Raw genomic sequence first — 25,468 nt, 5'->3', positions numbered from 1 at the left:
GTTCGCGGGAGGAGGCGGAGGGCGAGGAGGCGGCGAGAGCCGGTGAGAGGGAGACCTGAGGAGGGAGGAGGAGGAGGAGGGGGGGTGCAAGGCGGGGAGATTTAAAGGGGAATTCGCCTCCGCCGTTCCCGCCGGGCCGGGCGCGGGGGGTGGCGCGGCGCGGCCGGGGCGCGGGGTGCCCGCCTGGCCCGGGCCCCGCCGCCCTCCCTCGGCCCGGCCCCGGGGGAAGGGCGGAGGAAGGAGCGGGGATGGGGGGGCAGCGCCTCACCGCGATGTGGCCGCTTTAAAAAAATTTGGACGCCGGCAGCGGACGGGTTAAATTTTTCGCCCGCCGACATTTTTTTTCCCTTTTCCCTCCTTTCACCCCCCCCCCCCCCCCATTCCTCCCCCCACCCCCTGCTTCTCTCCCTCCCCGTTACGGAGTATCGGCGTGGGGGGGGGGGTGCTGCTCCCAACATTCCACCGGCCGTCCCCGCCAGCGAGGGGTGAACCCCGCCCCGGTGACACCGTACCTGCACGTGGGGACACGGGGGACACCGCGGTCGGACACCCGCGGGCTCCGTCCCCGCCGCACCCCGGGAAGGGGCCGCTGCCACCGCCGCTCCGCGCGCAGCTTCTTCCTCCTCGTCCTCTTCCCCCGCCGCCTCTCCGGCTGCACAAAGAGCGGCAGCGAAGGCCCCGGGTTTGCCTCTCAAGGCAGCGGCTGGAAATTTAAGGTGTCCCGGAGCCATGTCTGCCCGCAGCGCTCCTCGCCGCATTCCCCGGATCGATGGTGGTTGCAGCGCCTCGCCTCGTGTGGCTCGGGCGGTCGGGCTGGCGGTGGGTGCGCTGGGGTTTGTTTGGGGTATGTACCTGGCTCCAGTTCTCCCTCCCTTCCCCCTGTTTTGCTCCTCTGCTCCCCTCTCTGCTGTTTAGGAAGGCAAGGGTTAAACTTTAGCTTTTAATATTTATTATGCCGCTCTTTTAAAGTAAGAAACGTCGGGGTTAGGAGGTGTTGTCTGCTGCTGGGGAGGGATGCTTGTCATTCACATCGCAGTGCTGCATGGACTGCCAGAATCGCAGAATGTTCTGAGTTGCAAGGGACTTTCAAGTGCCATCAGTCCAGCTGCTGGCTCTGCACAGGAAAGCCCCAAGAATCTCACCTTGTGCCTTAGAGTTGTCCAAACTCTTCGTGAACTGTGCTAGGCTCGGTGCTGTGACCACCAAAGTCACCAAAACTTGGAATGTTGCTCCCATGGGAGTCTGCGAATTACACAGTTGCACACAGCTTTAATCAGATCTTTATTAGAAAGTTGCCGTATTCTTGCACTGGGCATGTTTTCCATTAAATGAAATCATCTTGCTTGTTTCACGAGTTGTTTTCAAACAGGGGAACTGAGTCCTTACAGTCCTCGAGGCTGCAAAAAGTTCCTGGTAGGCTGCGGCCTCTGCATCCATCCCTGTGTAAGTAGGCAGGGGGTGCTAAGCTTATTGCACTTATTGGTTAGATGAAGGAAAATGTTTCTCTTGTGGGGCAAGCTGCTTTTTATAATTTTCTGGAATTAATTAGAGGGAAGCATTTTAAAAAGAATGAAGAAAAAAAAAAAATCCCCCCTCCTTGAAAAGCTTTTGTCTCCGATTTCTGTTGACAGGTTGTTTTCCAGACACTTTTTTTTTGTTTTTTGTTTTTTGCAAGTGCTTAATGTCTTGCATTGGAAGACAACGGCTAGGAACTGAATTCATTGCTCATCCAAGACACGTTCTTGTAACTAGAGTTTGGATTTCTGCCCGAGCCTAGGCTTTGGGAGATTTGTTTTAAATAAGTGCCACACCTCCCAGAGAAGGAGGGAAAACACAGTGAAGGGGAGTTGGGCTTCACATAAAAAAGTTCTCAGAGAACTTAAAACCTCAGTTCCTACAAATTACAGACAATAAATTGACTTAAAGGTTTATGGAACAGATGTGCTTGTTAATAAGTGCTGTGGAGGGCAGATACTGCACAGTCTGTAGATTTACTTCTTTCCTTCATTTAGCAAAGTTGAACTTGGCAAATAAGAGTCCCTTGAATTCTTCTTTTCAGCTTAACGTCATTAGGGCATGACCATCAGTATCAGGTTTTGTCAGTGATGCCACTGAACTCTGTTCTTGCTATTACATAGGATCCTTGCTTTCTAAGAAACTACTTCTTGACAGATTGCTTTTAGTAATTCCTGAAAACTTGTTCTCTGAGAAAGATGAATTGTATTTTATCACAGCCGTTCCTGTTTAGAAGTCAGTGTCTCAGTTAGGCCTCTTATTAGTTTTGGAGTGTGGTGGATGTGACTCAGAGTGGAAAAACGTTCTAAAATTAGACATGCATTGTTAAGAATTTTATTAAATGAATTGCATCAGTGTCTTTTTACATTACTATTTTAATGGACAATTCCCTGATTTTCCGTATCATTAGTTGACTAAAAAAGGGCTGAAGAGGCAAGAAACTTTTCAGCATTTTTTTGTCTGTGAACATGCTAAAAGGTAAACTGGCATGCTTGTAGGTGAACACTCTGCTTAAATACAGCCTCTTTGTTCTTCTGCTAACTGTACCAACAGAACACCAGGACTGTGTTTTCTCCCAAGGAGAACAGGTGTATTATGAAGCTTCAGCTTCTTACTTCAGGACTGAAGCAGAGCCATTTTTTGAAAAGCATCCAATTTTTGAGATTAATATGTTAATGGCTAAAATTATGACCCCACACTGAGCTGAGTACAAACAGATGTCTGTGCTGAGCATGCTGCAGGATCAGGGCCCAGGTTCCTTTTGGCCTCTGTGCTCTGGGAACTATTTTTTCTTTCATTACCTCTGTGTTAAATAAGGACGGTAAGTGTGTTAGATTCATTTTTAATGAAAACCTTACGCAGCATATCTGGGAAAGAGCTTAATTCTCTGATTCACCTGGCATAGTTATAGTTTCAAATGTCAGAAGGTAGGATGAGGAGTCATCTCTTTGTAGTCCTAGGGAAATGAGTTGTGTGAGATGTGCACACCTGTCTTAACAGGTGAACACCCATAACGAGCACTTTCTTTTAACTTTCACCATGTGGAAAACACATTGTCTTGCAGATCATAGGACTTTCCAATGTTCCCTTTATTTTTTTAATTGTTATTTTTATTTTTCAATAAGACTGATCAGCAGAGAAACTGATCCCGTTGCTCTGGGGTGGGAGAGGCCGGCAGTCAGTGGGAGAGAACCATGTCTGTTCGGGAGTCCTTTAACCCAGAAAGTTACGAACTGGACAAGAGCTTCCGGCTGACCCGATTCACTGAACTGAAGGGCACAGGCTGCAAAGTGCCACAGGATGTCTTACAGAAACTGCTTGAGTCTCTACAAGAAAACCATTTTCAGGAAGACGAACAGTTCTTGGGGGCAGTTATGCCCAGGTTGGGTAAGTAGTTGCTTCTCTGGGCATTGGTGGTCCTTCTGCTTGGTTTACTTAGTGACACGATCACGCCTGTGGTTTGTTTAACCAGTTTGAAAATTGTGTGTTGTATAATGCATGCACAGCATCCAGAAAGCTGAAGAATTAATCTCATGCTATCATTTGTTGGCATCTGGGATACAAGAATATTATCTTAATTATTTAACATCCTGCAGTGCGCTCAACTACAAAGGCAAAACACTCAGGAATGGCCATTGTGATGGGCACATGCTTAGGTGTTAGTCTGCTCCTCCCTTTCCCTCTAGTAGATGCTGTGCAAACTGAAATCCTCTCAGTTAATTTCTAGACTTTTATCTTAATGCATTGCATTTGGAATTTGATGCAATGGATGAATGAATTTGGATGACTCCCAGGTGAATTTCCCCTCTCCCTCCCTTCCCCTCCCCTCTGTTCCTGGGTCACAGAAAGTGAGCAAGAGAACTTCCTTGCTTCAGCTGACTGGGAGCAAATTGTTTCACAGTTGTCATTATTCCTTTGAGTCCTTTCCTTGTTCCCCACTCTAACTCTTTTGCTCACCTGTAGAAGCTGCCTGGGAAAGGCTGCCTTTCCAAGACCTCTGTGTTCTTGCCAGCTTCACTTTCTCTTTGATATTTGCACAATGATGCAAGCAATAAGGGAAAACAACCTGCACAAGCCACCTACATGGGGAACAGGGCAAACGTAGGTATTTTGATACCAGCTACTGTACCTAGTATTGATATAGATAAATTAATGTAGATAATGTGTTAAATGACACTTTTAATTCTGTTTGTCTATTTACATAGCCCTGCAAATTCAATCTCTTTGCAGTGCAGAATGGTTTTTTCCCTTCAACTTAAGAATATCATTGGAGAATTTATTCTGAAGTTATTATCAGTTTAGTGTTCAATAACCTTATTTAAAATTATATAAACATTACTAATTGTCTATTAGCAGGCTAACAGGCTGCAACCCATTATTCTGGTAAAGATTGAATATAATCAGAGATTAGTAAGGCACCCATGCTCTCGCTTAAACAATGGGGATCTTTGTATGAAGTATCTAAGCAGCGATTGTGTGTGAAGCTGGGGTGGCACTATAATTTAATATTCCCTGATAGAGGACGCTTCCATCTTTTTTCAGCCTCAAATTGATATTTATATGCATTTTTCTAGATTAAGTAAGCTGTTCACAGCAGCATTTCAGTTCTGCAATTTTCTAAAATCAGCAATAGTTTGGTTTAGATGTCTCTTACAAACTTACAGGGTCTAAATGATTATGGAACTGCTAGTAGACTTCTACAGCTATATGAAAAGGTATAAAAGTAGATTTACAGCATCAGTGTGTAGGTGTGATACTATGTAACAGAAAATCTGTTAGTAATAGAAGGTGAAGAGTTCAGATCTCTTTTAAAGTATGCTTTTGTGATGAGTATCCCTTTAGCAAACGTGTCTTTGGATAAGTTTGGTGTGAGATTTGCCTTTGATGTCTTGTGCTTAAAAGGTATAGACAGGTAACTTTGCCCCCTAAGCATAGGCATCATGCTTTTGAAATGCAGTCAGGAGGGAGGTTGCAGCAGCAGGTTCAAATTCTCCCCTTTTTAGTTCTGCAAGAGTTGTTACCCAGAGCAAACCTAAATACGACTGTAAGAAACTTTTTAATCTGATGTTTATTCTCAGAGCTGTTACAGATCTGAAATCAGCCATGGCTCTGAACAGATTCACTTGTTATTCAGAGCTGTTTTGGTGGAACATTAACACAGCCTCAGAAGGACCGTCATCCTAGCCCCTTGGTCTGTCTGTCAGACAGAGTTGGTTTTGCAGCATTATGGCATGAACAGGTGAACTGAGGGCAAAACAGCTCCTGCACCTGAGCCACTTCTCTGTAACTGCTTAAGTGCCCTTCCCTGGAGGCGCTGGATGTCAGGCATAGTGGCTTGGGAGCTTCTGTGGAGATTGAGCCACCCTAAATTACTGCTTGAGAGCTTGTTAGTGCTCTTTCAAGGCAAGATCTCGTTCCTCTCTAGGCAGGGGAGGCAAGATCCTCTCCACCTATATACTGATTGCCTGGCAGACCTCTGTCCCCTCAGATGACAGCAACTTGCTCCATCCTTAAATGGGACACTGCCAAACACTGGTTTGTAGCTCTTGCTAGGGTAGTGTGTTTCATTAATACATGGTGACAAGTTCCTGTGTGACACCTGCTCCCTAAAAATGGGCTATTTTGAAGACTCTTGCCCTCTGGGGCATGCACAGTAATTCCAGGTAGCTGGCTGCCAGCCCAGGAAGGAGGTAAGCTTCCTGCCATTGCTGCAGGGCACAAGGCTATCCACAGGGGAGTGTGGCTCAGCCAGCATGTTGTGATTTGTCATCTGCCCCTTTGGTGTGTGCTCTTCCATGGCAGCAAATGCTGGGAGGTTCTAATATCACATGTTCTGTTAAAAATATCCACTGCCAGGGAAAAGGTTGTGGTGCTCCACGTTGTGGTTTTCTCCAAGGAGTTCTGTATCTATCAGGTGGTCTGCAACCTCCCAGCTGTGAAAAGCGAGGCTAATGGGGTTGCTAAAGCTCCAAGTGGGTGAATCATCTTTCACCAAGGCCCTGGGCTGTGGCTTGTGGAGTTCTTGTTCATTCTGAAGTGAGGGAATGTCCTTTATGAGATGCTGTGTCCCTTCACAACTGTCACTGTGTTTTTGTTGCGATCGGAGTGACAGGAAAACCTATTTGCTTTTGACAATATCAGTGTGCTTAGTTCCTCTTAACTTTAAATGTACTTACATAAAAGCACAGATGTTCTTGATGTGCTGCTATGCTGCTGCAAAAGAATAAAAAACATTGTAGTTTAGTTCTTGCCTTCAGCCATTTGCACTTATGTTCAGTTCCTACCAGGAGTTTTCTTTCTTTGCTTGTTTTTTCCTCTTACTTGTGCTATGTGCTTTTTCTGGCAAAGGAATTGGCCTTGTCTGTTTAGGCGAGGTTAGGAGTTGTATTTCACACACATGTTTTATAAACTCTTTTGTTAAGAGCAACAGATCATTTAGGGCCCAGTTACTCACCTCACTCATGGATTTCTGTCTTTGCAGGAATTGGGATGGACACTTGTGTTATTCCATTAAGACATGGAGGTTTGTCATTAGTCCAGACGACAGATTATATTTATCCTATTGTGGATGACCCTTATATGATGGTAAGTTGGCTAAATTTGGTTCTTGGGTCTGTTGCTGATTCAGGCTTCTCACCAACCAGGTGGCAGTTCTGACATTTTCTTCTAGATGTGTGGTGCTATTTGTGTGATTAATTGCATTCAGAGTCTTTCCTAAATAGACATGAAGAGGGAAAGGCATCATTTCATCCTGGAATCTCCCATGTTGGCCAGGAATGCTGCAGTGCTGCTTTCTATATAGGTGAAAGTTGGGAGAACTGCCACCTTTGATTCAGATTTCCCTTCATCTCTTGTTCTGTGGGATTTGGTTTGAAGAGCCCAAAAGGGGTAAAAAGAGCAGCCTGTGAAGTAGCAGAGAGTAAGTAAACTCCACTTACAAGCAGAACCACATTGTAATTGGCCTTTTTTGAGGTCTTGAAATAACCAGATAACCCATTAGAACTGGGAATTCCTAATGTCAGTAGTTGGCAATAGCACCTGGCAATTTCAGAGTGCCTTGTGAACACCAGCTTTCCTGTGGTGTACCTCCACCTGAACATGGACACGTTGAGATGACTGGTGGGAAGGTGTATGCACTTTAGCCTTGGTTCATTCTTCATTCATTCATGACTTGAACAGATCCTGGGAAACAAATGAGCTTTAAAAAATACTATAACAAAGCTATAAGGAAATGTTACATGAAAGGTGCTGGAATTCATGTTTTCTGTGGTTTGGATGTGATTTATTGCTTTTCTTGTTGTTGGTGTGACTGAATGTTTTATGTGTTGCTGTCAGTTTATTTGCTCTGTGAGACCTCTGTGGTAGGTTTTGGACACAGTTTGAGACTGGGGCCATCTTTTTTCTTTTGGTTTTTTTTGGTTTTTTTTCTTTTTTTAGCATGCTTGACCATGTGTTGTGCACATATGTAAGCCTAGCTTCTGTAATTTCTCTTCCAGAAGAGCTCTCTTTCTGCAAACTGAGCAGCCAAAATCTCAGGCTGGCCTCTGGAGTATGGAGTTATTGAGCTCTCCTGAGAAATTTGATTCAAGTGGGTTGCTTTAATATCATGTGGGAACTTGTCAGGGACCAGAGGAGAAAAAATGTTTTGGAGATCTGTGTTCAAGTTTGTCTGAGAAACTTTTCTCACCTTGTAACAAAAAGGGATGGTGTTGAAGGCTGTGGTGTAGGGGGAGAGTTGCTTTGTTTGGAGATACAAATGCCACAGGAGTAGATAGATGGGCCTGTGCCCAGATGAGGTTTAGGTCAGTCTGGTAGGAGTGGAATGTAAATTTGGCCTCAGTCCAGCTTCAGTGGTTGCATCATAGTTACAGTCTGTACTGTGATCCACATGCACCAGCAGCTGTAACCTTGCTGCTGTCTAACTCTCAAGTCCTTCACTTTCCATTCTCGAGGGCATTTATTTTAATCTGGTGTCTGGGCACTTCCTAATCTGTTTACGTATGTATATTTCTTCCTGAGAGCTAACTGAGGATGGGGATTGTGTCTCAAGCCTTCTTGCTGATACCACCAATGATGATCCAGCAGGATATTGCTCCTGGACCCTCTGCTCAGACCTCTCTCTTGAGGGCAAGAGTACCCCAAGGGACAGTATAGATAACCTCTTACTTGTGTGGACCAACATTGGTTAGAGGACAGTCAAATACAGTTTGCCACGGGGTTTATGGATGGTTGTTACAAGCAGAGGAATTGTGAGACTTGGGAATTTTGAGTTGGTGTCCAGGCTGTATAAAGGGCTGTGCTCTGGCCTCCTCTGCTCAAGAGATGCTACTGCTACCCTGCTTCTCCAACTGCTTCTTTCCCTGGTTTAAGTCCAGGTGTCCCCTGACCCACGCCTGTTGTTACTATGATACCAGTATCACTCACCTGCAGTGCTCACTCTCCTTGCCATTCCCCTCAGTCTCCTTACCCAGGCACCTCTAGTCTGGTTTTGAGTGGTTGTTCCCTGATCTAGAGTCTCCTTTCTCTGTGCACAGGGTTTACCTGCAGCTCCTTATCTGATCTGTCTTCCTAATTGGAGGAGAGGAAGCAAAGAGGGAAAGCCAAAAGTGCAAATCAACTCCTGGGTGCTGTGACGGGAAGGGATTAGGAAACAGCTGAGGAAGGCAAAACTGCTTGTGGACTCAGCTGAACTTCCTATTTCTGCTCCAGAAAACAGCTTTCACTCTTGTACTGCTTATTTTAAAACTAAGTTCTGCAGTTACATGCAAAATCATTCTTCCTTCTTTTCCTCTTTCTCCTTCACTTTCACTTTGTCCTTGAAAACGCTCAGTGCATGTGCAAGGTTATCCCTAGGATGTACACCTGTAAAATCTGTACCAAGCATAGGATTTATTTAGCTTAAATGGCTTATTAGAAAAGTTACAAGCAATCAAAAAAATAAGTATCAATCCACTGGTACTAGTAGTGGATACTGGCCTCTGTTGTAGCACTGTGGAGCCACCTATTTGAGTACAGGAGCAGGCAGCTGGCTGCTTTGACAGAGTACATCTTTCCCCTTCCATCCAGGAACCTTTTTGTTGCTGTTTTAGGAACCTTCACTCAAGACTGGAGATGGCTGTCTGATTCTTCATCCTTTGCCCTTACAAATAGTTCTTTGTATTGCACACAGGTCTTTGTGTTTCAGGACACTGTGCAAGCAGGCAGGTGACCTGCAGGACCTGGCCACGCTGACCCCTGTCTGTGAGCCCTGTGGGGTTGGCTGGTGTTCACAAGAGCCCTGTGTTGTTCTCTCTGCTCCTTCAGACTTGGAAAGTGCACTTCCCTGAATTTGTTTCCATAGTGGTTTTGGCAGTTGGCAAAAGCATTATTAGACTGACCTCTGACTATCAGAGGTATTGTCCTTATGGTTTTAAAAACTTATCTGTCATTCCTAACAGGGAATAAACCAGCAGTTTGCTTGGTAAATACTGAAGATAACAGAGAATGGCTTGATAGTTCCACAAAAGGGAAATGGCAGGCCTATAGAAATTTAACAGCTAATATCTCTCAAATAGTGCACTACACCAGTCTTTTCTTAATAGTTTAAAATTTAAATTACTAAAATATATTCCAGTTCCAAATATCAGGGATTCCCCTGGTGCCACCAAAAACTCTCGAATTTATGAAAAACTGTATTATATTTATTTGTAGATGTTCTTTCATGTCATCAGCAAGTGAAGTAACTGCCTGAAAATATTACTTCTTTGCAAATTGTATAAAATAAGCATGTTGTTGCTTTTACCATGATGGTGTTGCCTTTGAACATAATGAAAAGCAGAAACTTAAAATCATAAAGCCAGGTGTTGGTTACAGTTTTGCAGCTGTAAACTTTAAACAACTTTCATAAAATGTATGGAGTATTCCAGAGTAGCACAACAGAATTTGTCGTATATTTTAAAATATCTTGCTGTCCCTTAGGACGCACACTGTATAAGGCAGTTCTGCATATTCATCAGGAAACTTGATATGTCATCTGTGCTGGGTCCATACCTTAGAAACCCTGACTTAGATCCATTAATTTAGTAAAGTTAGAGTAACTAACCTCATGCAATGTGAGTGATGGCTTCTCAGTCCTGTCAGCTTCCTAGCTTCTTAGAGCAATCTTCAGCAGACAGTTTTGTCTCTTGTACAAGTTTTTGTTAGTGGAGGTTCTCACATGCACACACAACAGTCAGTAAAGTTGTTGGTGCTGTAGCAAAATTCAGCCTGATCTTGTCACCTGGAAAGTGACAGATAAACACATCTCTCACTATGTGAGTGGTGGCAAATCCAGTTCCTGAGAGCCCTGAGCTTCTCTATTCCCTGTACATGCTGTCATCCCCAGAGCAGGGGAGGCAGCCCAGTGTGGGTGTGTGCTGGCAGCACAGCTGTATCCTCCGGGAAGAGGAGTTCTATCCTAGAAACTGAGGATTGCAGACATGGCCTCCAGAATAGGGTAGGGAACAAACATCTTTCTCATCAAAGACCCATCTCCTGCATATTCTGATGCACAAGTTCAGCAATATGTGCTTTTTGGATTAAATTCCTAGCAGTTGTGAATTCCATACCATTTCCATCAGGATGTACAGTTTTGTGCTGGAATAAAGTTAACAGGAATATACCATGTTAAGTAAACAGAGCTTGTGATCAGGGACAGACTACTGATCTTAGCTTCAGCCTCTCAGATTGGGCATGCAGTGTGAACTCTGGGATTCCTAGGGAGTCAGTGGGAGAGTGTGCTGATCAAGGCAGCTGGGATGAATTCTCTCCATACTTGTAAAAGGAAGGATACCTGCACTTCTAAGTGGGCACATAGCACATAATGGACCATACCACATCTCTAGCTGGGTTTCTTAATGCTGTGGAGTAAGAAGCTGTGTCAGAGTGCAAACTCACACTGGAAGCTTTGCTTTTGGAAAATGTTTAAACATTCACCAAGAGTGCTGCAGAATTTTTTTTCTTGTCTCTCTTTGTTTTTCAGGGACGAATAGCATGTGCCAATGTCCTAAGTGACCTTTATGCCATGGGGGTCACAGAATGTGACAACATGTTGATGCTCCTTGGAATCAGCAATAAAATGACAGATAGGGTAAGACTTTTGACACTTTTTCTTGAAGGAAGAGTCAAACAGCTAAATGTGCTCCGAATGTATATACCTTTAGTGTATTTTCTCCTCAAAGTTTGAAGCTGTGTAAAGAAGAGATGGTCTTATTGGGTGGCTTAGTCCACAGGATCTTGCTTCATAAACATTCTGAGGTCATGTGCTAAAAGTTCGGTTTTCTGTGGCATTATAATCTGCTGCCTTTATCCCCACCAAAATGGGGTGCCTCCTTCTATCAAAGGCCAGCATTTGATGGCCAGTTCATCTATCAATCTGGATAGATGATTATGGTTTGGTTTTGCCTTTTTTTTTTTTTTTTTTGCTTGTTTTTTTGTGGAAGAGACCAGCATGTATGTTTGTTTTGCTGTAGTAAAAAAGGGATGTTTATTCTTAGAAGGATGTAATTTGAGACTTTGATGGTCAATGGAGCCCAAATGCCATCTTGGTTAAATGTTGCCTTTTAGCACTGCCCTGCTGTGGCTGTACCTGATTACAGCAGCAGGATAATTGTTCTGAGTTTCCAGAACTCTGATTACTCTTATATGACCTTTTGAACAATGTTTCTTCTATGTAAGAGTGTCTTTGCTCCTCTTCTACACAGAGCTGTAAAACTGTAACTCTGTGGGATAACATGAGGCTTCAGGAGGCCAGACGCTTCCTAAGGGTTGCTTTTCTGTCATGAACTATTTGCCACCAGGGCATTTGGTTGGAGTGGTTAAAGCCTTGGACCAGTCTTGCAATGACTAGCACTGCTGTGTATGGAACTCTGACTTCTGTTTTGATCTCTAGGAAAGAGACAAAGTGATGCCTCTAATTATCCAGGGTTTCAAAGATGCAGCAGAAGAGGCAGGAACATCTGTTACTGGTGGCCAAACAGTGTTAAATCCCTGGATTGTTTTAGGAGGAGTGGCCACGACAGTCTGTCAGCCTAATGAATTTATAATGTAAGTTAAATCACTAAACAATCAAAGGCACTGGTCTGAGGGATACAGTAAAAATCCTTGAAGCACCGTGTTGTGATCTTGTGGTGGGTCTCTGATGAATAAAGCAGTACCTTCTGCTTGCTTTTGTCCTTAGCATTCAGCAAGATGCCACATCTCTTTGTGCCTATTTGCTTTTTTTTAAACAGGATTCTGTTCTCCTTTTGACAGGAGAATTAAGTGTCTAATCTTTAAAGGCAGTGGAGACTGTTTTGAACATAAATTTCTGCCACAGTTATACATACATTTCTAAACCTTGTCCCAATTATCCTGTTAATGGCTGAAGAGAACTACAGAATGGCTGTCTTTAGAGCATTCTGTCTATTTAACAGTAGCTGATTTTGAATGTCCCACTGTGGCATGTTACTCTATACAACTGAACTTGTGCATGATCCTAATGCTGGGCATCTTATGCCCTGGGTAAAAAAGCTAAATTTTTTCCTTTATCCTCTCTTGTGTCTTCTCAAAAAATTTGAAAGATGAGGTGTAATTTGGTGTGTATCTGACTGCAAGCATTGTTTTTTCCAAGAAAGAAGGATTAGCACTTTTTAAACAAGTTTGCTGCATTTTCCTCAATAATCCTGCGTGGTAATGAATCCCAAAGGGTAATTCTGCAATTAGTCAGCTTTTTAACTGTGCAGTAAGATGTGTGGGTCTGTGAAAATGTAATTATCAGCACTTACTCCTAATAACGTGTTTGAACCTCACTGTGTAGTTAATATATGAATTCTTTGTTTCCAGGCCAGACAATGCAGTGCCAGGAGATGTGCTTGTATTAACTAAACCCTTGGGAACACAAGTGGCTGTAGCTGTCCACCAGTGGCTAGATATTGTGAGTACACTGCAAAAAAAGAAATAGGGAAGAGGTGTAAAGATGCCCTTCCTCATTCCCTCCACATGACAAAGTTCAGCTCAGAGTCATCTGTCACCTCTCTCCTCCTTCCTCCTTAATATGCTCCAGCCTTCCCTACTTGTGTGCAATATTCCTTTGGAATCAAGGCAATTTACAATTTTGTGCTTAGTGAGCCCATCTTAATTGCACCTAATTCTTAGTTATTTCTCAGGCATTGCTGTAATAACCAAAATTGTTTACTAACAGAACAACAGACTATCACCCTGGGCAACATTATGCCCTACTCCACCTGCCAAAGTAATTGGCAACACTTGCTGATGGCAGTTAGGCCAGGAATGCTCTCTCTGTGTTCTTGGGCTTTCTGCTTGTGTACATGGAAGTTTATCTGCGTTTCACATGTTTTGCCCTGTGCATTCAGTAAGAATATTTCTAGCAGCATTATGGATGTAGACATACTTCCATCTGTTACTTCAGGCAAAAATGTAACTACTGAACTGAAAAGTAACTGCAAAATTGGCATCTACTTATGTTGTCTGGCTCCCAGTACATGACTTCCAAATTATAACTGCTCAGTTTACACTCTAAAAAGATGCATCTTTTCTACTTTTGGGACTCCTGAGCCAAAAGACTGGCAGAGGAATGAGCTGGAATCTACTTTGGTTTGGCTGTTGGCCACTGTATTGTCAGATGAATTCTGATTAGCACAGCTAGCGTTAGCAAAGTGGGAGAGAACCAGCTTAAACCTTCATTGGAGACTGAAGTGTGAGCAACAAGGGGAAAATATTTTTCTCCTTCTTCATAGGGTCTGGCCTAGCAACTTTGACCTCTTCAGAATCCTGTGTTTTCCACAGATAGAAGGATCAGGGCCTCAGAAAATCTTGATATGAAATTGAAGTGAAACAAGATCCCAATTCCATAGTATGTTTTCTGGCCATAATCTTACTTCTTAACATATCTTCTTGTTGTACTGATGAGCAGACTTGCAAATTAAGGCTATTCTGAATTTCCACATATTTCAAATACTGCTAATTTCCTCAGCTGTCAAACAGAAAAACCTGGTCTGAAAAATGAGGACAGCCAGGAAATCAATACTGCTATTATTATATGTAAGCAGAACATATCTTTGATTGTGGTAGGAAAATTTCTGAGTACTATGCTACCTTTTCTTTAGCTTTGTTTTGTGAAAGTGCAGGGAAAGTGAAACTAGAATTAATTACCCAACACAAATCCACCTGTAAATCAAATTTTGGTGGGGAATTGGACTTCATATTAAAAAGTGTGTGGGAGATGGTATAGTATAGCAAGTACATGCACAGGCAAGAAAGAAATATGCATGCTTTAAGGCATGAAAGAGGCAGGGATGTGCCCCTTCAGAGAGGGTTTTCTTGCTCTTTGCTGTTTTCTACACACCCTTCCTATTTGGAAATCCAATCTTGCTTTTATAATATGTTTGGGAGTTTTTGCAAATTTTTCCACCCTAATTCCCTGTTGAGTAACCCCAGTACCTTCCTTGCTCTAGTGGAGAGGAATTTTCCTCCAATTCATATCCTACCTGTGTTTGTGGCTCTTTTACCCTCAGCCTTGAGTTCGGCTTCCACATCATTTGTGATTTCCATTGCCATCATCTGACCAGTTTCTGTCCTGTGATCAACCTCAGAACTGTTCTTGAAACCTAAGGCAGAATGACTCCTCAGATTTTTTTCAGCCATTCCCAGAGTAAGAATAATCACTATTCTGTCATCTCTGTAAGAGCCACATCTTATTTTTTCACTTGGTCTCTCATTTGTGTAAACAAAAATGCTTTTCTTTAATTGGTAGATCCAGTTCAACCTAATATCTGGTCCCACTGCCATCGTTCCTTGCTCTTTAACAATTTATTTCTTTTGGCTGACCAGTCTTTCCCCCTTTTGCCATTTCTGGATTCTCTCTTACACCTCTTGAAGTCAGCATTCATTTGTTAAGACAAGATGCTTCCCCAGTGTAGGATCACCTACCATTTCTTAGTAGTTCCAGCACCTTTTTTTAAGTAAGATGTTTTTTCTATACATTTACTCTATGGAATGGCAGTGTAGGTATTGTAGCTTCTAAAATCCTGTGTTTTCCAACTTTCAGTTCTCTGTAATTTTATTTTCGTTAAAAAAAAAAAAAGTTAAAGCAGTTGTAGTGTGGCTTTTAAAACAAAGTAGTTGCTTTGTTTCATTCTGGATCTGGAATCACTTCAGCTTTGAATGAAACAATTACCCTTTATAAAGGTACTGTTTCCTAAATTGTTGTGAAACCCTTCTGGGATGAAGAGCATTTATGGGAATATGATGAAGGGATGCGACCATACCAGACACTGGAGAATGGGTGGAAGATGCTGGTATTAAATTGCAAAGGAGGCTTATGAAACTGCCTTAGTCCTAAACTAGAGTGATTCATTATATCCTGCCTTAGCATACATTCCTCGACCAGGACTGGTGGATATCAGTGGTCTTTCCTCATCAAAGTGCCCAGGTGTGAAATCAAGAGCAATCTCTTAAAAACCCAAGAAACCAGAAATTACAAATCTCAACATCCGGCAACAAGGTTTTTTTTTTTTTTTATTTGGCTGTGGGGGCTCAATCCAGAGAGTTGCCTTGAAGGAGTTCTTTTCCCAAGGGTGGTTTATTCCACTCCACTCAGCTGCTGAAAGTAGGATTTGAGGTACTTAGTGCCTAATAGATTTTTAAATGAACTTTGCTGGGGTGCAGCAGACTAAGGCACGCACCTGACTGGAACATTTTCCCCCTCTTTAACTGTTAAAAAAAAGTAAAAATTTTGGATTAAGGGTTTGGGTTTTTTTTTAATTGGTCAGGGTGTGCTTTTAAATGTACAGCTGAAAATCTAAAAGAAACATTTTTATTTCATCCATTAGCCTGAAAAGTGGAATAAAATCAAACTCGTGGTAACACAGGAAGATGTAGAACTAGCGTATCAGGAGGCAATGATGAATATGGCACGGCTGAACAGGACAGGTAAGAAGAGATGTGTGTGTTGGAAGGTTGTGAGTATTTCCAATTCCATATCAATTTAATTTCACTGCCTTGGGGAATTGTGACACAGCCACTTTGTCCCTTTCATTCTGCCCCATTTCTCTGCTGTTCAGTGTTAGCAAAACCAACAAATGAAAATCAAATGCTCTCTTGTAATTATACAGCCAAAACACAAAGCTGCTGGATATGATTATGACTCATGTGAGTGCTGCAAGTAACATCCCAGTGAGTTAAAGGATATTTTAAAGTGAAAAATATTGGATTTGTTCCTTATTTTCTTGCATGGAGAAGGCCTGGCTGTGATAAGATTAAAAGAATTTGAAATAGAATAATAAAAAAGGAAAAGCTCTATAAGCTTCAATTTAAATTTCGATTTTTAAAAAAATTTTACTTTGTTCTAATTCAGTCTAGTTCTATGTTTTCACAGCGTGGAGTATATATGTGGAATATTTTTTTCTTTGTCTTTTTCTTGTTCTCATTCGGTCTTGTATTACACTGTGGAGTATGTATGTGGAATATACTTTTTTGTCTGTTTGTCTCTTTCCTGTTCCTGTAGTGGGTTTTTTGTTCTGATTTTTTTTTTCTTTGGATTTTGATAGAGGAAAGGTTCTACTTTTACCCTAGAAGTTTTAATCCAGGATTTCCCTTCTTTGTTCAAAGTGTCTTTTGGCAGAGTGGAGAATTAAGTGTTTCCTTACTTCTCAGTTGAAGGAACGGGAATAGTTAAATATCTCTTTTCCCATTTATTCACTTTTCATTTCTTATGTCATCCCCCTGGTTTTTCATTCTTTGTCAAAGCCTTCAAGGAAAGATAAATGACCAGCATTGCTCTATGGAAAAGAACTCGGTCCTGCTCCTGCATTGGGAAGCACCCAAAGAAAGTCAAAGTATTCTGGGTTTTATTTTTCTCTACTCTTGTCAGACACCTTTAGCAACACTTAAATACACTTAACAGGTGCTGTTGTCCTGCATGCAGGGGTGCCCTTTTCCCACCCTGGAGCTGCAAATGTGCAGGAATTTCATGAATGTATAGGTGGGGAGGCTCAGCCCTTCCCCCACAGCCACGGGCTTTGTTCTTCAGCCCTTAAGAGTGTCCACATCTCAAGTTCTGATGTCACCATTGCAGGGAGGCAAGGAAAGAGGTGTGAGAAGACTGAGCTGTGTCTGGTCCTTGCCCTTAGTGGAGCAAAGCTGAGCTCACAACCTCCCTGGCCCACAGCTTTGGGAAGTTTGGATCTGAAGCAAACCCCCGTTTCTTAGGCTGCCAGTATGAATGAGCAGCACGTGTCTAATAGCCCATGCTCATAAACACAACTTCCATGACAGATTTTCAGCATGATTTAATGTCTTAAATACAGATTGAATTTTTTAAGTGTTACATGTACTATTGATGAATTCCAGTTCTCTTCAAGCACGATTTTATTTATTTTATTTATTTAACCCAACCTGGTTTGCATTAAAGTTGTGCAACTTCATTTGGACTGTGTGCAATATTGCTAAAGCACTTTCCTGATAATTGGGTATTTTCTGATGTGGTGTTCTTTTCCCCTCCCTCCTGTGTAGCTGCTGGCCTCATGCACACGTTCAATGCACATGCAGCTACAGACATCACAGGATTTGGGATCCTGGGCCATGCACAGAACCTTGCCAAGCAGCAGCGGAACGAGGTGTCCTTCGTTATCCACAACCTCCCCGTCCTGGCCAAGATGGCTGCTGTCAGTAAGGCCTGTGGCAACATGTTTGGCCTCATGCACGGGACTTGTCCAGAGACTTCAGGTAGGTGACAGCTGTGCCATCCTCTTCCCTACACCTGCACCTCAGAATTCCATTTCAAATGCACAAATTGGTGCTGTGTGCTCAGAGTCACAGTTGGTTTGGCACCTGGCCAGGCTAATGAGCAGCAGCCACACAGCTGTTTACAACTGATTCCTTCAGCTGGACTTCCAAACCACCATCCTGTTCTGAGTGTCTTCTGCTCCTGAATGGAACACTATTACAGAAACCCTGCAACCCTCCAGTTTGCAGTTAGAAGTTAATGATGATTCTAAATTCTTTTAAAACCTGCTTTTCTCTGTTAACCCCGGAGCAGTGGATGTCTGGAAATTCCACTGCATCTGGCAGAGTTTTCTCAAAAGCAAAGCCACTGGCAGTAGTTCTGCCTGACAAAGGATGGTGTTTGGTTTGGTAACTATAAAATTCAGTGTTGGGTGGGCCAGTGTTAGCAGCTGAGGCCTTCTCTGTCCACAGCATACAGACATGCAAGAATACAGCTTACAGCTTTACTCCTTTACTTGTGTGAAATCTGACTTTAGGGATTGTGACAAGCAGCAGAAAAATAAATGTTGCTTTCTGACCCATTTATTACTCGAGTTCAATAAAGCTGCCATGTGCAGTGACAGTGAGTACAACAGATTGCACTGAAAACCTGGCTATGGACAAAAACAGAGTCATCAGGTGATGAGAAATTCTGATGGGTTTTAAGTTGCCTTATTAAGAGTAGGCTCTTCTCTGATGAGCATGATCACTGTCATCTGCTGGATGTCTTTCTACTTAACTTTCATTCTGAATCTTCTGTTTATTTTATTTTTTCTAATTTACTCTGACTCTTCTTTCTCTTTGGGAGATGGAGAGATATAGCAATGCATCTGTCTTTTTCTTCTGTTTCATTTCCCTGCTATCTTCTGTCTCTTCAGAAGTATTACCCATATTCTCTGCAGTTCACAACAGAGGGGGCCCCTTGAAGCAAAACAGTTGGAAGATTTGGAAAAAAACATCACAGTGAGAGCAATAAGCTTTTCCCTTAGTGAATACATAACTTACCCTGATCTGCTGAGTTGTTCCTTGGCTCTCTGTGCTTGAGCAGACACTCTGTCCTACGGAGACTGTGTGGCTCAGATGATGTGTAACAGGATATGGGGCATGAACCCTTTCCAAATCCAGAGTAAGTCAGAAGGGAGCAGAAATATCTGGTAGCAGCTTGGCAAGCTGTGTCAACAAGGTTGGTAATACCAGTCAGATTCTGAAAACCCAGAAGCTCACATAGCTGGAGTGCCAGTAAACTTATTATTTGGAAAAAGCCCAAAAAGTGGCATGATACAGAGCTGGAACGGCAAGGTGCCCTTCCAGGTGAGTGGCTGTTCTAGAGGTTTGGATAGCAGTTGGTGTGGGAATGGTTTAGCTGCAAACGGAGTGCTTATGTCTTCAGAGCTGCCTGTCCTGCACCTTAGGGATACCCAATTCTCTTCTCACTGCAGGAATGTAAAACAGTGCAGATGGATCACTGCCAGGAAGTGGGAAATGCTTGACTTCAGGATCTCTTCTGGGAGTGAGAGCAAGAGGTCTTTTTGAAATGCTGAGCAGTTGCATTGTGCAGAGATGGATGATGATGGGAAAAACAGCGAGACAGATCTGGTTGGTGGTGAACTGCGGGTGCCTCAAAACACATCTGTCTGATTTGATCACAGCGCTGTGTTTCTCGCATTAGAGGTGGCCACAGGGATTTGTCACAGGGCAGTGTCTGCCAGATCCCCATAAGATCTGTAGCCACGTAGACACACTGGCCAGGAAGCTGAATAATTACCCACAGGCTTTGGGCTTGCACTGCAGGGCCTGGTGTGTGTCAGCAGTGTGAGCTGGGCAGGCTCTGCTGGCATGGCTCGTTAGCATTCAGACCAGGCTGTTTGCACACCTCCTGTCCTGGGCTTGATTTATGTGAAGGCTAAGCCTTGCCTTGCTGTGCCTGATACCCAGCTGTTGGGAGGCCTGCTGGGGCTGCTCAAGGCTCTGCTTACTCTGACACTTCTTCTCTGTTGGCTTCAACTTCTAGACACGCTCTGTCTGTAGCTTCTTCATCTGGGAACAGATGTTTTTCAGCTGAGTGCACAGGCAATAAGAAATCTACTGGAAAACTATTTGAATGGATTTTAAGGTTATTGAGTTGGGGTTTTTTCCCCCTATGTGCATTCGCTGGGCACCTGTTGACAAAAGCCAGTGTGGAAAAGATGTATTATGTCATCTGTTCCATCCTTGAGGCATTTTTGCTAACTGTGTCTCCTAAAATTGCACTTTTATATGATTCTGCACTCTCTTTTAGGGAACTCCTTGGTAATGCTTAAAATTGCAGTTGGGCATTTGGTTTCAAAAGAATGAGTTGTTAGAGTGGCTACTTGCAGAGATTAGTCAGAGTTACTCTGTTTGGGACATTGATACATGTATGTATTTTTCAGTCCTAATAACTTTTGGATGGTGTCAGATGACTCTTTTAGTGTAGTCGAGGTATCTCAGCAACTTGATATTTGTGGAGATTGGGTGGAAATAGGCAGATGGATGGAAAAGAAGGGCTGTGTCAGTGCCTGACAAGAGGCAAGGCTAATGATGTCATCCTGTTGTCATTGCGGGAGAAAGCTATTAGCAGAAGCAAGAACTTGGTTTTGATTCATGAACTATTTGTATCTCTGCTCTTAATTACAGAGCTTTGTCTGGCCTGCTTTTGAAGTGTTCTGTATCTACTTCCCTGCTTGAAATATTACTTGGTAAAACCAGCAATGTTCAAAGCCTCTTACAAAAAAAAGCCTTTTGTTCTTACAAAGATAAGCCAGGACAGCCACCAAATATCTGCATCCTTTCAATCCCCAAAAAGCAGAGCAGCTGGGAATGCCAAGAACACAGACTAGCCTGAAAAACACCTTAAGGATTTACCCAAAGGGTTAAAGAAACTGGTACCAGAGAAATAGCTAAAATCCCTGCATACAGGAAGCCTGCTGCTGGTTGAGAGTAGCCCATAGCCTTTTTAAGCATTATTGATCAGACTATCAGACTGGGATGTAGCCAGCAGGTGGGGATTTTTTTTTTTTTTGGTCTTGCCAGAGAATGATAAGAGGGTATGTGTACAAGTGATACAAAATTGCAGGAAGAGCCTCTGTGTGTGTGCGTGTGAAAAATTCAGTGTAGGTCACTTTTCTGCTCTTCCTTGTTTCCTTTTTTTACCATACTTGCACATCTCCCATCTGGCTAGTTTGCACCTTCTCTGCACTGCCACTTGCAAACATCTCCCCTGACTCACTTGCACCATGACATAAGTACATAAGTTTCTCTTCAATTGGATTTAGAGCCTTCCATGGGATTGTCACATAATTCCTTTGCAATTGATTTGTCTGTTACATCTGGAATAGTTTCAGCCACTGTCATTCAAGCTTATGGGTTTTTTGTTGTTGTGTTTGATGGAAATACTGGGATATTATTTTGAAATGTCAGAGAGATAGGCATTTTTTGGCTGGCACACTTTTCTTCATACAGAATCTAAAAAAAATCACTTTCACACTTCCACTTACCCTTTTAATTAACTCCTCATGTTCAGTAGCTGCTTCTTTATGGCCCTAAATGAAAAGTGTCTTTAGTCACCACCGAGGGGACTCTGTGCTTGGAAAAGCAAGCATCAAGGTGCCCATTGTGTTGAGGAGTTGCTGGTGGAGGAGGAGGAAGAGGAGGATGTGGCACCCAAGCCCAGGGTGACCTGCTCAGCAGGTGGTGGCCCTTTGCCCCAGGGCTGGCTCAGAGCTGGTGGCAGACCGTGTGAGGATGAGAATACTTTGGGTCAAAGAGAAGTGAGGCTCAGCATGTGCCCAAATTCCTCGGTGTGTGAATCTACTCTCTCCATATGTTCTCCAAACATTTTCAATTCACTTGCCAACCTATCTTTTTCAGTGCTATGGGATTCCAAGAATGGAAGTGCTTTTGGGTTTAATTGTGAAATGGTCAGCTTGCTAACTTATTAATGTGCTGCTTCTGAAAGCCTTCTTTAGTAAATGAAGTAATTTCTATTGTGTCTAAGAAAAAAACTTACAGGAAAGGCTAAAAAGGTTATAAAATTGTCAGACAAGGGGTCACAAGGGCAGTCACAGGGAGTGCTGGATCAGGCCTGTGCTTCATGTTCTGCCTCTTGCATTCTCAGCAGGGCAGTGGTCCCTGCTTTGATGAATGATTTCATTGCAGGCAAGGGGATTACTCACACAATCAGCTGCCACCAATATATGGTTACAGGTATCTGCATATGACCTTTATCCAAAATGGTTCTGTGTAGAGGCACTCTGCAGTCCTGTGAGGAAGGTTACAATGCTGGTGTTGTTTCACTATGTCATTTGTTGGCATCAATACCACGTCCTTTTGCCAACATCTTTTGTGTGTATTTGGCTTCATTTATATGAAACTAAACACTGCATTCAGGCACAGACATCTTGCTGTAGAGCAAGAGCACAGACTTCTCCTGTGTCTTTTCTTGGAGTCTTTGGAGTTCAGCAGCCTCCACTGAAGTCACCAAGTGCCTGTCCAAGTAGGGCTCTGGAAACCAAGGCTGAAATACTTTTCAGTCAGATGTTCTGATGCTCTGCTCTCTTTCTTTGCAGGAGGCCTCCTCATCTGCTTACCACGAGAGCAGGCAGCGCGCTTCTGCGCCGAGATCAAGTCCCCGAAATACGGCGAAGGCCACCAGGCGTGGATTATCGGCATTGTGGAGAAGGGCAACCGCACGGCCAGGATCATAGACAAACCCCGGATCATTGAAGTGGCACCACAGGTGGCCACTCAGAACGTGAACCCCACGCCCGGTGCCACCTCTTAATAGAGATGAAATAGCTGTTTGTTTTTGAATAGATCTATTTCCCTTATCATCCTACAATTTAAAGAACTGTAAAAAGAAAAGAAAACTTGTTGTGTCTGCACATCTGGTGGCCTTAGGTCAGTTTATGAGTGGATACAAATAATAAAATCCATTGCCTTTTTTTCCTGTTACATTAACTGAAGATGCACCTAATCTTGAGGCAGCTTCTGAGTTGAGAATTATATTGTTATCCAATACTGTTGATTCATTTTGAATCTTTAGACACTTATCTCTTGCCGCATAGGCTCTTTTTAAAGGTGCTTTCACGTAGCACAGACATTACCAGTAGTAGTGTCAAATAGCAGTTTGTGTCCTTTCATTATGTGTATATTTATCATGAATCTAATTTTGATGCCTTGAGTGATATTCCAGAAAGGCAATAAATTGACAGACACAGTGGGTTACCCAGTAGTAAGAGGTTGCATGATTGCATTCAATCTTCAATTTTAAAAAAAGAAATTATTTTATTTTATTTTCTAAATTTTTTTGTAAAGTTTAGTCTTACCAAGAGCATCTACGACCCTGGACATTGCTTGGTAGTGCACTCAGTTTAAACAGCAAGTGCTGACTTTTTGCATGGAAAGCGCTTCAGAGTCGAAGGAGTCATTTTGAATTTCATTATTTGTAGACCTGACAATATTTACTGTATTATCAATGATTGTTTTCTTTATTGATAGTAAGGACAAATAAATCTTTTTTTTTTTTTTTTTTGCAACGTGATTGGATGTGCTATAGTGCAACAAAGGTTTTGCAGACCAAAAGGAGGTTACTGTATAATATTCATTTACAATTCACTATATAAATAACTACACAAATAATTTTTAAATATAATCAAACTAAAATAAACCTCTGTTCTGTGGATGGTAGTGTTTAATACATTTTATATTTTGTATAGTGATTACAAGCCTTTTTTGTTTCTTTAAAAATCAGCAGCTGTTTAGTATAATTCTTAGTATTATTTTGTTCTTTGCTCAATACAATTTTCTGCACGCTTTTGTGATCTGTGTTTAAAACCAACATTGCCAACAATGCAGCTTGAACTTAAGCTTGTTATTCAAAATAAATATTTAATTTTTTTTATTGCTCTTGTATAAGTGCATGAACTTTTTTGATTCCTATCTGAATTATTCACTAGAAAGAGGAGAAATCCTAATTTTTAAAAATTATATTGCATGTGTGATTATATTGATAATTGTGATCACTCTTTGAATCAGTTCTCCAAGCTGTGATGTCCAGTGGTAACCTCGAGTAAAGCTGAGGGCAAGTAGGTTATCTCCAAGTATATTACCCACTTGATTTTGTTTATTTTACCAGCACCAAGTCTGCAACATTTTGAATTGTTTCCCCTGCAAGTGCTCCTGTGCCTGCTGTCAGCAAGAGGAGGGCTCGTGGAAGGGATGCTGGAGCCCGTTTGCCCAGCCAGCACGGGGAGCTGCCCCTTGCAGCAGCCTCACCGCTGACCCCGCTCTGCCCAGACACTCCCTGCTGTCCTGAACTGCGCTGAACCCTCTCGTGAAGCTTCTCCCAGATTCTGGAATTTGCTCCTTGATACTCAGACCAGCAAGAAGAAAATCTTGGATAAGTGTCACTGCAGCAAGAATTACAAAGGCTTCCATCTATAAAAAACGAGTTACTGGGTCAGGTCGAGTCTTGCATCATGCACGGTTTAAATTTTCAGTCTTCCTTGTAATGGCATCTCTGGCAAACCTTGGCTCATCTTTTTTCCATTCAGTAGTGTTTCCAACAGACTGCTTTTGCAAAGCTAGAATATTTTTTTTTTTAATTCCCCCCTTGTGAGTAGCTTAAACCACACAGTCCCTCACGCTCCTTTTCCTGGAAAAGAGGTCTGAGAGTTGTGGGTTCACCACGAAACCTCAAAGCAGTAACCAAGTTTTTGACTTTGCTTTGAGAAAAAAAAACCAAAAGCTGTTAGGTTTTTCATGGCAGTTCTGAAAATAAACTATCAAAAACCAGTTGTGCAAAAAATACTGATTTAATTATTTTTTTTTTTCCCTGCTGTTTTGTGATGCTTGTTCTGTTCATTTTCTCTATGGTCGTGGGCAAGACTGTATCTATATAGGTTATTTTAGTTTTAAAAAACCCTAAGTAGATCAAATGGGCGCAGAACAGTTGAGTTGTTCTGCATGGGAGTGCATGCAGAAAGGTCAGTTGTAGTTGAAACTGGCGCTGGATGTGTGTGAATTCCCCTCCGGCAGAAGAAGGTCCCTGTCGGTCGATGCTGTTGGGTTTTTTCACTCGTTGTGATAATGGGTTCATCAGCCAGGTGTGAAACCAGCGCTTGTCCTTGCCTAGACGTGCCCGGAATGGCAGAAGGTCCATCTCCAAGGGAAGCTGTCTGAAGGAGGCTGCTTATCTCTGGACTTTAGGAGGAAGATTTCCTGCCGCTGGAGGCAGCTACGCGGAAAACCCCTCGGGTGAGCCGATTTAAAAATCTCTCTCCCAACGCTTCCTGATGGCTGAAATTTGCATCCCAAAGCGCTTCCTGGTGCGCCGCTGAATGGCTGATAACTTGGGAAGTCCTCTGTGAGCATCACTTTTGTTGACGAAGTTTTATGACTTGTTTTGCTAAATCGGAGATTGTAGATCCCAGTGAGCTGTAGGAGGATATATTGTAAGGAACTAGTAAATCTTAAATCCTTCACCATTAAGCAAGACGCTTAGAGATTCTTCTTAAATGAAAGGGGTTTTGAGATGCTGGTGTCAAAAAGCTGTGAGAAAGCAACAGTGAAAAGCTGTTTTTAGTAGCCACGTCCACTCATTTATACAAACATAATGTACTTTGTTCGCATATGCAGGAATCTCTGCATGCAC

At 42.6% G+C, this 25,468-nt stretch overlaps 1 protein-coding gene across 3 annotated transcripts; it reads left to right on the top strand.

Annotated features, from left to right (window-relative positions):
* SEPHS1 (selenophosphate synthetase 1) lies at positions 1-23,720 on the top strand. 3 transcript variants are annotated; one of them, XM_084206858.1, is made up of 9 exons: positions 1-42; positions 3,141-3,402; positions 6,497-6,600; positions 11,015-11,122; positions 11,924-12,078; positions 12,856-12,946; positions 15,864-15,963; positions 17,545-17,757; positions 22,383-23,720. In XM_084206858.1, exons 2-9 carry the CDS (start codon positions 3,210-3,212, stop codon positions 22,595-22,597), a joined length of 1,179 nt encoding a protein of 392 aa, XP_084062984.1. In that variant the 5' UTR covers positions 1-42; positions 3,141-3,209; the 3' UTR covers positions 22,598-23,720. The 3 variants fall into 3 exon arrangements, with proteins under 3 accessions (XP_084062984.1, XP_084062983.1, XP_084062985.1); XM_084206857.1 differs by lacking the exon at positions 1-42 and adding an exon at positions 451-844; XM_084206859.1 differs by lacking the exon at positions 1-42 and adding an exon at positions 3,979-4,116 and having other exon boundaries at positions 3,262-3,402.
* Positions 23,721-25,468: the final 1,748 nt, after the last annotated feature.

This window comes from Fringilla coelebs, assembly GCF_963513975.1.
Source record: "Fringilla coelebs genome assembly, chromosome: 5".
Lineage (NCBI taxonomy): Eukaryota > Metazoa > Chordata > Aves > Passeriformes > Fringillidae > Fringilla > Fringilla coelebs.
The sequence above is the reverse complement of the archived record's forward strand: the minus strand, read 5'-3'. Positions and strand labels throughout refer to the sequence as shown.